This window comes from Pelophylax lessonae (genome assembly GCF_965119305.1).
Source record: "Pelophylax lessonae genome assembly, chromosome: 10".
In the NCBI taxonomy this organism is placed as follows: Eukaryota; Metazoa; Chordata; class Amphibia; order Anura; family Ranidae; genus Pelophylax; species Pelophylax lessonae.
This window is the reverse complement of record NC_138777.1, coordinates 84,292,714-84,307,459: the sequence shown is the minus strand read 5'-3', so window position 1 is coordinate 84,307,459 and position 14,746 is coordinate 84,292,714. Positions and strand designations below refer to the sequence as shown.

At 44.0% G+C, this 14,746-nt stretch overlaps 1 protein-coding gene across 1 annotated transcript in view; it reads left to right on the top strand.

Annotated features, from left to right (window-relative positions):
- LOC309565962 (von Willebrand factor-like) overlaps positions 1 to 14,746 on the top strand; it is a gene marked incomplete at both ends in the record, with an annotated part of 214,069 nt that overhangs the window by 56,313 nt on the left and 143,010 nt on the right. The window contains 3 exons of the mRNA XM_082270990.1: positions 2,655 to 2,765; positions 2,890 to 3,069; positions 8,829 to 9,068. Of these exons, the coding sequence (XP_082127116.1) occupies positions 2,655 to 2,765; positions 2,890 to 3,069; positions 8,829 to 9,068 (531 nt within the window). The remainder of the gene's footprint in view (positions 1 to 2,654; positions 2,766 to 2,889; positions 3,070 to 8,828; positions 9,069 to 14,746) is intronic.

The following is a 14,746-nucleotide window of genomic DNA, read 5'->3' as shown; positions in this document are numbered from 1 at the left end:
GCATCCGAGGCAAATGTCCTGCATTTCTTGGGAGTGACGGGGTCCCAGATGCCGCAATTATCCCCTCTGTGGCAGCTGGCATCTCTTTGATTTGGAGGGTAAGAAGATATGTGCTAGGGGGTGCTTTGTAAGGGGAGAGAACTTATGCTAGCAGGGGGGTGAGGTATTGGATATGTGCTGGAGGGGTGCTTTGGGAGGGGAGAGGGCTAGTGCTTGCAGGGAATTGAGGGGGATCAGATATGTACTAGGTGGGTGCTTTGGAAGGGGAGAAGGCTAGAGTTGGCAAGGGGGGTCCGATATGTGCTGGGTGGTCACTTTGGGAGAAGAGATGAGAGGGCTAGTGCTATCGAGGAGTGGGGGGCAGATTTGTGCTGGGGGGCACTTTAGGAGGGGAGAGGGCTTGTACGAAAAGGGAGGGGGACAGATTTCAGGTCCAACCCACACTTCTAGGATAAGTCATCTCCCCTGCCAAAGTGCGCCCCCCCAGCACATATTCTCTTGACCCCCCCAATCACTCTGTCAACTGTAAATATTTTTTAACTTGTTCCCCTTCCCAGTCACTCTGTCCCCCTCCCCTGTCCATCAACAGAGTATAATATTAAACTTTATACAGACCTCAGACCTCAGATCAGTGCATCTGAGGAGGAGGCGGCTTCAGTACACTCTGCTGTGAGTGAGAAAGGCTGCCGGCAGGGAGGGGAGACATACAGGAGATGGCCGAGTGTGGCACTGTGGGATGGGCAGACTTGTCACTGGTTAGCATGCCCCTGCTGATGGCCCCGACGCAGTCTGTTCTGAATAATTTTTCCGGGTCTCAGGCAGAGACCATACTTATTATGTAAAACCCAGACTGTTCAGTTGAAACCCAGGCAGATGGCAACCCTAGGTGGAACCAGTCAGAGGACGGGGCTTGTGGAGTGGTGTAATGCTGAGGCCATCTGACACACATTAACACATAGACTGGGTTGGGAGAGTGGCAATTTTTAGTTTAAAGTTAATTTCTAGCCAAAGCTTTTTTTTTTTTTTAGGGTGGAGTGGGAAAGAGTTAGAACATCTGTCGGGTTTTTAATGCTACCTGAGACTGTTAGAGAAATCTCCTCTTACTTTATCAATATGATTTTACCAGGCAGGAAGTGAGGTAAACAATAAGGCCAATTCGGATCCGATCAGATCCGCCTGTCAGTTTTTTAGGCAGATCTGATCGGATCCTTCATGCATCCCTATGGAGCAACGGATGTCAGTGGTGACATGTCCGCTGACACCCGCTGCCATCCACATCCGATCCTGTCCGTGAAATCCTGATGGATGGAAACACTATTTTCCATCCGTCCAGGGGATCAGTTCGGATGGGATCAGATGAGAGCGGACAGGTGGTCTATTGTCATCTGATTCCCCATAGAGAGCAGTGGGGCTCTGACACCTCCCTCTCCGCACACAGAGCAGAGACGGAGCTGTCACCTGCCTGCTCAGCGGGGATCGGCGGATCGATCCCCGCTGAGCAGAGAACGGAGCTCATCAGAAGGTGGATCGTGTGAAAGGACTCTAACACAAACAGGATTTTTTTTTTTTGTAGAGTAGGGGAAAGTTAAAACCATCATGAGCCTTTTATTGCTCTCTGTGTCCCTGTTAGAAATTGTTCCTCTCTGTTAAAATGTTTGTCACGTTGGCAGAAGGAGAGAGAAAATATCTTTAAAGGAAGCCTGTATAGCAGGAAAACCCCCAAAAAAAACCATAAACATTTTTTTGTTTAAAAAATATTATAAATAACAATGATATTATTATTATTATTATTAATATTTTTTTTTTTCATTTTAAAAATAAATTATGCATGTGGGGGCATCTTATATGTAAAATTCTGCAGGTTCACTCCAAACATTCCCTTCTCTTGCTGCATAAGCTGCTACTGGCTAACAAAGTCCAAGCTAATTTGAGTAGATATTCCTACAACTAATGTAACTGGAAAGTTTCCAGCAAACTCTGTGCAAGGGCTCTATTTTTCAGCTGCTCATTGCTTTACAAAAAGTATTTTTTAACACTGGCCAAGGATGCCTAAGCTATGAATAAGAAATGTACTGAGAACCTCAAAATGCAAAAAACATTCAGTTGGATACCAGGTCCAAAGGTTGCTCAAAACGGAACTCAACTTTATCAGAGCACCACAAACTTAAAATGCTATTTAATTCATTTTTTAAAATAGTAAACCAAACTCACTTATCCATCCATGTTTCCATGTTTTTTTTTTTTTTTTTGGGGGGGGGGGGGGGGGTTACTTTGAAAAACACCCCTTTGCATTTCCAGCCATGACCATCTTGAGTAAGGGCAGATGATTAATGTAGCACTTTCTGGAATCTATCTGACCTTAGCTCAGGCATGCAGGCAGGAGGGAGCACTTAGCTGAGAAAATCTATCCTCCTCCTTCTCCTCCTATGAAGACTCATGAGATGTATGACATCATTTTGGTCTAGGCCAGAAATAAGGAACCAACGGAAAAAGTTTAAAAGTAAATATAATATACCTTCCTAATGGTAGCAGCATAAGGATTAAAAATAGTCAATGTTGATTGAGAGAGTTTAGTTCCACTTTAAAAACCTTATGCATGCTGATACTTGTATGTTTATTGTTGTATTATTTCATGCTTCCCTATTTCATTTTAGGACCACTGTGGCCAGGCCGCAAACAGCAGCACCTTCCGTGTCATCACTGAGAACATCCCATGTGGCACCACTGGAACAACATGCTCTAAGAGCATTAAAGTCTTCATGGGGGTAAAAGACGTATTATCATATTGCATAAATAATTCATCTATATTAAAATACCAGTTGTAATAAAGGTATTTTTTTGATAATTCTGCATTTTTACTCTCTGACTTGCCTAAATTTCCATTCACAGAACTATGAACTTGTTCTTACTGAGGAGCACATTGAAGTGGTGGAAAGGGGTATTGGAGGAGTTGTGCCCTACAAAGTTCGACACATGGGTATCTACCTTGTCATTGAGGCTGACAATGGGCTCATCCTGATGTGGGACAAAAAGACAAGCATATTTATCAAGCTCAGCAAGGAGTTTGAGGTAAAACATTAAGTTCCACGGTATTATTTCAAAATTGTTGTGTGAAAAGTATCAATAGTAATTTGATGCAAACAGGGATCATTTCAAGCAATTTTGATACATACTGTATTAAAGTGGTTGTTACCACAACTAGGGATGGGCTCTGTGTGTCAGGGTGCCAGGAAACCAGTTTGTTGCAGAAAACAACAATAATCACACAGCAAGAGTGAGGAAGAGAGAGCAGGAATAAGCCAAGGTCAAGTCCAGGAGTGGGTAGTCATCCAAGCCAGGGACGGGGTCCAGAAGTGGGTAGTCTGCCAATGCTGGGTCGTCTGCCAATGCTGGGTCATGAGTCAATGCCAGGTCATACTTGGTGGAACACAGAGTACAGAAAACTTCTAGCAGAGATGCACCTTGGAGCACAAACATAAGGGCAAGGATTGCAACCCAACAGGTAATAGATATAGTCAGGTATGCAGCATCATCAATGTGCGATGCCCAGGCAGCAGGAAGTGATAATGCAATCAGAGTCTATAAAAGGGCAGCAGTCTGCCTATGTCCAAGATGGCTGCCAACAGGAGGAAAAGGTAAGACCTTGACACTGTGTTCGAGTTGAACACACAGGGAGCTCAGTGGGAAGTTTGCCTGCCGATGAGCGCCCCATAATGCACTGCGCTGTTGCAGTGCATTGATTGCTAATGATTGGCAAAAGCATGCACCTGACCTGTATGCTTTGGCCAATCACAGCACAATGTACTGTGAGAGCCATGATTGGACAAAGGCAGAGTGCCTTTGGCCAATCATGGCTCAGGGGCTAAGTCTAGGCCCCACACTATTTAAGGCTGCTGCTTACACGGCAGACATGTATAGTGTGTGACAACAGAGATTAGGCGGGTAGTTAGTGGATAGTGATTTCAGTCAGTTTAGTGCAGTCAGGGTAGTGTACAGGCATGTAATATGTTAAGGGAAGGGAGCGCTGATAGGTGAAAAGCTGCTACCAGAATAGTGAAATAAGGAATGAATAAATAAAATGGTGCGCTAATTCAAAATGTGGTATATATTAGTAAAAATGTGACCAACAAATATTGATATATACAACCAACAAATTGGTGAATAAATAATCAATATCAAATGTGTATTGGTGACTTTGACACAAGGGCCAAATAAATCAGAAATAAATAGTCCAACAGTCCGAAATACAAGAAGAGTGTGTTCTCTTCAATGGTGCTCAGGATTGTTGCAAATATATGATGTGAAAGAAAATCCAAAAAAATCAAAAGACAATTGTGATGTCCCTCCACCTGGTGAATTTCTTCCTTTATTCATCAATTTGTTGGTTGTATATATGAATATTTGCTGGTCACATTTTTACTAATGTATACCACATTTTGAATTAGCGCACCCTTTTATTTATTCATAGTGTACAGGCATACCCCACTTTTAAAAAGTATGGATATGTTGTAGTCCTCCTGGGTCTCCTGTCGGTGCTCTCAAAGTTTGGTGTCCCTGTCACGTATGGTTGTGAGCAGTGCCATTTTAAGCTGACCAAGATTTCCCATAGACGCAAATGTTAAAGACAGGGAGCAGTGCCATTTTAAGCTGACCAAGATTTCCCATAGACGTCAATAAGCACTGAAAACTGAAAATTGGTTTGGGCAGGAAGGGGGTGAAAGTTCCCTGTATTTAGGTGGTTAAGGGGAACCCTACCACAGAATTAAAAAAAAATAAAAAATGGCCCTTTGGGTCTGGTTTAGGTTTTTAAGGGGAACTCCACAGCAAAATTAAACAAATAAAATGGCATGGGCCCCCCCCCCAAATTCATACCAGACCCTTATCCGAGCATGCAGCCTGGCAGGCCAGGAAAGGGGGGGACAAGCGAGAGAGGAACCCCCAAAGCTCCCTGTTTGAGATGTTCTGGTGCTCACCAAACAGGGGGGTGTTTGGCCCATCCCTAACCCCAACAATAGATGTCACTGCCAGCCCCTCTATTTTATCTAGACATAACACACTGCATAAGTGTTTTATTAAAACAAAGCTTTTAAATACCCTTTTTACAGCTATCTTCAGGTCAATCACGTGACTCCCGGCCAGTCTACTACTCCGATCCCCAGGCTACAGCAGGATTTGCTGAGATCTCCCTCTAACGTCAGCCAGGAAGGTCACATGGCCGCTCATCCCCTCCTGTTGCAGCTCTGGATTGGATTGGAAGACAGCCAGGAGTCACGTGACTGGCCTGAAGATAGCTGTAAAAAAGTATTTGCAAGCTTTGTTTTAATAAAACACTTATACAGTGTGGTATGCCTTCATATAATAGAGGGTCTGGCAGTGACAATTGTTAATATTTTATTATCTACTAATAACGGCGGGGGGCAGAGACACAGACAGGGAGCTGACAGGCAGAGAGGGAGGGGGTGAGGAGAGATGTGGATGACTGAGGCACGCAGACTGACCACGGTGATCGGGGCTCAGCAGCCATGGTTATTGTGGTCAGGGCACAGAGGGGGACACAGGAAGTTTCAGGATCAGCCAGGTTTTTTACAGTTTAGAGAGGGGCAGATTAGACAGCAAAATCACTGTGCTGTTTAATCTGCTATAAGGGAGCAGGATCTCTCTTTTTGTTAAACACTTTAAGGCTGAACTCCAGACAAACTGAAATAGGAGAAAAATGTAGTTGTTTTTGTCTATCCAGTCCAGAGCTTTACACAGTTCTGCCACACAGCATAGCCTTGCCTGGTGGGGCAATCATTTATTGAAAACGAATAATTTCGTTTTTTGGAGTTGAGTAACATTTACAGTTCTTGTGTGGACCCAGCCTTTGAGTGGACAGTAAAAAAAAAAAAAACAGCAGACTGATGAGCTGATCTTTGCCCTCTCCTCCTATCAGCATGTTTCTTGTTATCACATGCCCTGCATCATAGCTGATTAGCTAATTGTGCTGCTTCTCCTTTTCCCAGTCTAAGCTCTGCTGTACAGGGACTGCTGCCAAGTCAAATTCAAGTACTTGTAAATGGTGAAAATAGGATGCGCTAATCCGACTATATGTAAGCCGCACTTGGAAATCCCTGAACAGTGGGAAAAAAATTGATAAAAATAGACTAGTGCACTCTAATTATTAATGATTCAAAAAGACATGATAAGTTATGACAATTACTTGACATGAAAAGTGATAAACAAAATGTTGTGACTGTTGGTCCTAAAAAAAGTGCTGTAATAGTCCATAAACGACCAACATAAGTGCATAAAACAGAAATGGTGCTCAGATTGATAAAAAATTCATAAATAAGCAAAATGGAATGCAAAGAAAAAGTTCATAGTAATTCCGGCTGGTATTGCTGAGTGAGCAGTGAGTGAAAACAGCTGGCAGGATAAAGTGATGCATGCACCCCCACGGCGATCACACAAATGGGTGTCTGCTTACTAGAACCATGCAATCGTAGTGCTGATATAAATCCTATGTAGTGGAATAGGCAGGGCCTCAACGAATATGGCAAAGACCTTCAGCAGCCCCGATCCATGCATCTAAACTTCTCACATGTAAAGTGGAACTTTCCAGGTTTGTCATGTAAATGAATGGAAAGTGCATTATCTTTAACCACTTCAATACAGGGTACTGGCAGGCAGCACTGATGGGGAGGGCACTGGCGGGTTCCATGAGCCATGATTGTCATCCCTGGTGGCCATGGTGGACATCCCTGGGGTCATGGGTGGGCATCCCTGGTGGTTCTAGCAGCACCCCCCCTAGAGGGTCTGCACTAATAATCAATGATCTGATTACCAGTGCAGACCCCCCTGTCAGGAGAGCCGCAGATCGGCTCTCCTCTACTCGTGCCAGTTAGGCACGAACTAAGGAAAGCCGATTAACGGCTCTTCCTGTGTAACATGTGACCAGCTGTGATTGGGCACAGCAGGTCACATGGTAAAGAGCCTACGTCAGTAGGCTCTTTACCAAGATCGGAGATGCGGTGTGTCAGAGTGACACGCCGCATCACCGTTCGCCGCTATGCGCGCCCCCTGGGGCGCGCAGAGCGCATTATCCTGCCGCCGTCATAGGACATCCGGTCAGGATAATGCAACCATTTTCCCGCCATCAATCGCCTATAGGGTGGACGGGAAGTGGATAAAAACACTTTAATCAGATAAAGGGTTGCACTTTCATGGAGATGGATGCAATCTGGCGTTTGTGCACAACACAGACAAGAGAGCCTGGCCGCCTGCATTGCGGACTGAGCATGGTGACGATACAGCTACTCCACCCTACACGTTTCCCCTCAGAAGGCGTCAACTGGGATTGGAGGACCTCCTCCAAGCAAGGTGACGATGCGGCTATTCCGACGGACGCATTTCCCCTCAGAAGGCGTTAACTGGGATTAGAGGACCTCCTCCAATTCCAGTTGACGCCTTCTGAGGGCAAACACGTCGGATGGAGTAGCCGCATTGTCACCTTGCTTGGAGGAGGTCCTCCAATCCCAGTTGATGCCTTCTGAGGGGAAAAGCGTCGGGTGGAGTAGCCGCATCTTCACCATGCTCGGTCCGCAATGCAGGCGGCCGGGCTCTCTTGTCTGTGTTGTGCACAAATGCCTCCATCTTTATGTAAGTGCAACCTTTTATCTGATTAAAGTGTTTTATAATGCAGCCTTTCCATCATTTACATGACAAACCTGGAAAGTTCCGCTTTACATGTGAGAAGTTTAGATGCATGGATCAGGGCTGCTGAAGATGTTTGCCATATTCGTTGAGGCTCTGCCTATTCCGCTACATAGGATTCATATCAGCACTATGATTACATGGTTCTGGTAACTGGTAAGCAGCCACCCATTTGTTTGATTACTGTGGGGGTGCATGCATTACTTGATCCCGCCAGCTGTTTTCACTCACTGCTCACTCAGCAATACCAGCCGGAATTACTATGAACTTTTTCTTTGCATTGCATTTTGCTTATTTATGAATTTTTATTCAATCTGAGCACCATTTCTGTTTTATGCACTTATGTTGGTGGTTTATGGACTATTACAGCACTTATTTTTAAGAGCGACAGTCACAACATTTTGTTTGTCACTTTTCTTGTCAAGTAATTGTCATAACTTAGCATGTCTTTTTGAATCATTAATAATTAGAGCGCATAGTCTATTTTTATCCAAATTCAAGTACTTGCTGTGCTTGCATTTAACAACTAAATTTAGGCTCCGTCCACATCTTGGCGTCCTGGATCACGGGTAGAATTGCCGCGATTCTGCTCGTGATCCATGCGATTACTGTCACTTCTAATGGCACCCCAACAGCAGCGCAATTTTGCCACAATTGTTGCCTGACAGGTTGCAGGTAAAATCGCGCAAACAGCCTGTCGCCCAAATGAAGTTCTTGTACTGCGATTCTGTTTGCGTGATTTTACCGCAATACGTTTGGCGACAATTGCGGCAAAATCGCGCTGCGTTTGGGGTGCCATTGGAAGTGATGAGAATTGCACGGGGGTCCTGCGTTTTGCTGTGATTCAGGATTCTGCCCGCAATCCAAGACGCCAAGATGTGAATGGAGCCTAACTGTTTGTTTTAATAAATACAGAGCTGCATTATTTTGTGTCTTTTATATCTGCCTGTTTAAGCTTCAAGGATACCTTTCATTTCTGTAATCTTTAAACTGAGTTTTAGCTCATTTAGGCTAAACAAAAATTCCTAATGCCATGGTAAAACAAATGATAAAAAATAATTAATAGTTATAATCTTTGTTTATGTCGTAATTCAAAACTATGATGAACTAAGTTTTGATACTTTCTTTACTCACAGGGCAAGGTTTGCGGTCTATGTGGTAATTATGATGGAAATGGAAACAACGACTTTACAACAAGAAGCCAATCTGTAGTTGGAGATGTTGCTGAGTTTGGCAATAGCTGGAAAATCTCTCAGTCATGTCCAGATGCCAATATACCCAAAGATGCCTGCACTGCCAACCCATACAGGAAATCCTGGGCACAGAGACAATGTAACATCATCAATAGTCCAGTCTTCTCTGCTTGCCATGCTCAGGTGTGGTTAATAATTATTTAACGTATTACTCTTTTCAGATACAAAATACACTGCTCAAAAAAATTAAAGGAATGCTTTTAAAACACATCAGATCTCAATGGGGAAAAAATAATGCTGGATACGTATACTGATATGGGCTGGGTAATGTGTTAGGAATGAAAGGATGCCACATCGTTTGATGGAAATGAAAATGTTTAACCTACAGAGGGCTAAAGTCAAACACATCCTGAAAAGCAAAGTGAAAAAATTATACAGCATTTTGTGAAATTTAATTGCAGTAACTCAAACTGGTACCCGGGGCATGCTCCTAATGAGATGACGGATGGTGTCCAGGGGTATTTCCTCTCAGATCTGGACCAGGGCATCAATGAGCTCCTGAACAGACTGAGGTGCAACCTGGTGGCATCAGATGGACTGAAACATAATTTCCCAGAGGTGTTCTATTGGATTTAGGTCAGAAAAGCATGGTGGCCATTCAATGGTATCAATTCCTTCATCCTCTAGAAACTGCCTGCATACCCTTGCCACATGAGGCCAGGCATTGTCGTGCACCAGGTAGAACTCAGGACCCACTGCACCAGCGTAGGGTCTGACAACGGGTCCAAGAATTTCATCCTTTTACCTAATAGCAGTCAGGGTGCAATTGTCTATCCTGTAGAGGTCTGTGCATCCCTCCATGCCTCCCCAGACCATCACTGACCCACCACCAATGTGGTCATGCTGAACGATGTTACAAGCATAATGTTCTCCACTGCTTCTCCAGACCCCCGTCACATCTGTCACGTATGCTCAGGGTGAACCTGCTCTCGTCATCTGTGAAAAGCACAGGGCGCCAGTGGGGGACCTGACAATTCTGGTGTTCAATAGCAAATGCCTATTGAGCTCCATGGTGCCGGGCAGTGAGCACAGGGCCCTCTAAAGGACATCAGGCTCTCAGGCCATCCTCATTAAGTCTGTTTCTGATTTTTTGGTCAGAGACATTCACACCAGTGGCGTAGCGTGGGGGGTGCAGGGGGGGCCGGCCGCACCGGGCGCAACATCTGGGGGGGGCGCATCCGTAGTGTCACTCTGTCTGACTCTGACATACACAGTTCACACACTGTCTGCGGCTACCTCCATCTTTAGGCTGGGAGATGTCCAGCGCGGCCGCCCTATGGCTGAAAATGGCGGGGCGGGGCTGGACTGTGCCTCACCTGTCCATCAGTGGCGGCTGGTGCATTGGGGGCGCAGGGGCGCCGCCCCCCCCCATCCATGCACCTGGCACCCTAATCTACATTTGGGGCGCCGGATGCATGGAGTTCAATGTTTTTTTTTTTTTTCAATCACCTGATTAGAGCCAGAGGCTCTAATAGGCTTCAGAAAAGGGTGGACCCAGGGCGCAGAGCAGTGCGCCCCGAGCCCACCCATTGTGTGACAATAGCGAATGAAAATTCGCTATTGCCACACGGATCCTCCTCCTCCTGGCCAATTCTGCATTGAAAGGGGGCACGCTGGTCTCTCTGCATTGAAAGGGGGCACGTTGAACTCTCTGCATTGAAAGGGGGCACGCTGGTCATTCTGCATTGAAAGGGGGCACGCTGGTCTCTCTGCATGGAAAGGGGGCACGCTGGTTTCTCTGCATTGAAAGGGGGCACGCTGGTCTCTCTGCATTGAAAGGGGGCAATGTTTGTTTTCATAACAAACAATACATGTGCTTAGGGGGTAAGGGTTTCTTTAACTAATCTAGTGGAAGAGACTCGAGTGCTAAAATCCCACGGGTTAGGGGGCGCAAATTACTTGCCTTGCCCCGGGTGCTGACAACCCACGCTACGCCACTGATTCACACCAGTGGCCTGCTGGAGGTAATTTTGTAGGGCTCTGGCAGTGCTCATCCTGTTCCTCCTTGCACAAAGGAGCAGATACCGGTCCTGCTAATGGATTAAGGACCTTCTATGGCCCTGTCCAGCTCTCCTAGAGTAACTGCCTGTCTCCTGGAATCTCCTCCATGCTTTTGAGACTGTGCTGGGAGACAAACCTTCTGGCAACAGTACGCATTGATGTGCTCTCATAGAGGAGTTGGACTGTCTGTGCCACCTCTATAGGGTCCAGGTATCGCTTCATGCTACCAGTGGTGACACTGACCCTAGCCAAATGCAAAACTAGTGAAAAGCAGTCAGAAAAGATGAGTAGGAAAAAACTGCCAGTGGCCTCCACCTGTAAAACCATTCCTGTTTTGGAGGTTGTCTCATTGTTACTCATCTAGTGCACCTGTTGTTAATTTCATTAACACCAAACCAGCTGAAATGGATTAACAACCCCCTCTGCTACTTAGCTGACCAGATCAATATCCCTAGAGTTTAATTGACTTGATGCTATACTTTGATTAAAAAGTGTTCCTTTAATTCTTTGGAGCAGTGTAAATGCAATGTTAAAAGGTCACAGATGGCTAGATTTATTTCTGCTAATAGTATCACAGTTTAAAAATAAGATTTTCAGCAAATTGTGTAACAGTATGTTTAGACGCATTTGGAGCAAGCAATGGATCAGTATGGATCAGCAAGCATCACAATAAAATGAAGAATGTAAAGAACGGTATAGGCCGGAGTTGTTATACATTTGCATGGGCTGCCCTACCTGCAGAAACTCAGGGAAAGAAATCCCTAAACAAGGAATAAGGAAGGGAAGAGCGCACGGCCACCCCAGAATAATACTGCTTTATTAAGAACACACATGGAGCTAAATAAATATGCACTCACATTTGAATGAACAATCATGGGCGTATACAGTGTTATGCACCCCTCTCCTAGATTGCCACTATGAGATGTTGGAGCTGACAATCCTCCACCTGAAGACAGGATAACAAGTTCCGTGTCCTCCTGTCCACACTCTGATGTGCCCACTAAGATGCGCCTGCGCCGAACTAGCCAGCGCTGCGCATAAACGTTTGTTATCCGGTCTGCAGGTCGAGGATTGTTGGCTCCAACATCTCATAGCGGCGATTCAGGAGAGGGAGCATAACACTGTATACGCCCATGATTGTTCATTCAAATGTGAGTGCATATTTATTCAGCTCCCTGTGTGTTCTTAATAAAACCATATTATGCTAGGGCGGCCGCACGCTCTTCTCTTTCTTATTCCTTGTATAGATATCCCTTTTCACCACCCAGTGGATTTTGAGGAGCGCTGCAACGTTCTGGCAAAAGAAGCTTTTTTTGAAAAGGACAATCAGCCAGCCTTGATTGGATTTCTGATCAGCGCATGAACTGGTGATTTCTATTGTTTTTAAAGAAATCCTTAACCCTTTTATAACCACGTCAAAACCGGACACTTTTCCGCCCTTCCTGCCCAGTCCAATTTTCAGCTTTCAGCGCCGTCACACTTTGAATGACAATTGCACGGTCATGCAACACTGTACCCAAATTACATTTTTATAATTTTTTTCTCACACAAATAGAGCTTTATTTTGGTGTGTAGACAATGATATGAAAAGTAGAGCCAGCAAAACCGATAAGTCTTATAGAAGCTTTAATAATACATTATGGTGAGTAAAAATTACAGGGGCTTACACATTTTGATAGAAAAGCCTAAGTAGCTCTTTGCCAAATAAACCAAAAAAAGGCAAAAATTTCGAAAAAAAAAATACGCAAATAAAAAATTTAATAAATTTAGGTCAAACTGTATTCTGTTACATTTCTTTCGTGAGAATAACCTAAATCAGTGTATATTATTTAGTCTTTAGGAATGTTATAGAGTCCACAAACTATGCAATATAAATCTGAAAATCTATCAGTCCTGATATCATGACGGCCTATCTTATTTCTTGAGGCCCAAAAATACTAGAACGGTACAAATATCCCCCAAATGACTACTTTTTGGAAAGTAGATAGTCCAAGGTATTTAGTAAGAGGCATGGCGACTTTTTTGAAGTTGTACTTTTTTGTCACACTTTTTTGGGAAAATTAGGAAATTACATTTTTTTGTCATCATTTTTTTAAATGTTTTTCATACGGTCACCAGTGCAGTACAGCATTATCATACAACTGGTGTGAGGGTGTAATGTAATACTATTTTTTTCATTTTTTTTTCTTTTTTTCTTAATTTTTTTTCTTTTTTACCTTTTTCTTTATTTTTACATGGAATGAAAAGACCAATACAGTGTTACCATAGTAACCATTTTTTTTTACACACGATTGCTTGTAATTTTACAGTTATAAGCAACCATTTTTCTGAATGAAAACTATTAATTCAGTGTTTACTATTGTGATTATCTGTGATTGGCCACAGCTAATCACATGGTACATATGGGCTGTGATTGGCCCTATCTGTACCATGTGATCAATGTGACCAATCAAAAAGCTCATCACAATAGTACACAATGAAAGGGATGCCTCAAAGATTTCATTGTGCACGATTGTTATGTGATCTACTATGATTAGTAGTGATCACATGGTACTGGCAGTGGGCCAATACAGTGTCTGTCATTGGTTGTGTCTGGTGGACACAGCAGGTGACAGATTGTGCCAGAGCGAAGCCTGTTGGGCACATGAGGTGCAATCCTGGGACCTCCTCCCAGGATAAAACTAGGCCCGGGCAGGAGGGGTTAGAAATACGCTGCACAGAACTGCACGGTGCTATGAGACCTTTGTGGCTTGGTGAATGTAAATATGCGCTGTGGTTGCTGAGTGGGGTGTCCATTTACAATAAATGGAACTCCCTCATGTGTGCACATTTACAAGTGCAGCACATTCCTCTGCAGGTCAGGAACATGAGCAATTTTACACAGCTTCCCCACCCAACCTAGCCTTAATAGATAATTTTTCCTTTTAAAAAATAATAATAAATGTGTACATTTTAGCAGAAAAAAACTACTACTTTCCATGGGGGCACCCATGCAGGCTTGCTCCTGAGTCCCGTCAGCGTGTCCATTGACACAGACAGGATTTGATTGACAGCAGTGAGAGCCAATGGCTTCTGCTCCTATCAATCTGTCCAATGAGGAGAGAGACAGCGGCCGGAGCTGAATCAGATTGGGCTCAGGTAAGAAAAAGGGGGGGGGGGGGTTGGTGGGCAGCTGCATAGAATGCAATAAGGTGAATAACCTTGAGACTTTACATCTACTTTAAGCTTAGAAAAGGAGCAGTAGTTGAAATGTATTTATTTTTAAACTACTGCTCCTTTTCTAAGCTTAAAGTAGATGTAAAGTCTCAAGGTTTTTCACCTTAATGCAATAAATTCCAATAAAAATGTAAAAAAAAAAAAAGAAAAGGAGCAGTAGTTTGTGTATTTTTTGAGCAAGAAGGAAATAATATTGTAATTTGAACAGTCTAAGGAAGATTGTAATCGTCTTACTTCTGTTGGTATATATTACTCAAGCAAGACAAATTGGATACTAAAATGTATCAAACTTTAAACATGCAAAGCCGAAGGGATCTCTCGGAACCGCAAGTTTCGCCGCCCGCTCAAGGGGCATGGTGCCCGGGTCTTCTCAATCCTTGGTGGGGGCTGGACGGGGACTCAGGATCTAAACCACATCATAGAATGACCTCTTCCAATACTGATGGACCCACTTTGTTAATGAGGTTGTTGCTCCCTAACTGTTTTGATGTGAATTCTATAATGTCTCTCATTAGGTTGTCGAGCACTGTTGAAAATGATATTACTTTTTTTATTGTTGTCATGATTTTACGCTTCTTGTTGAA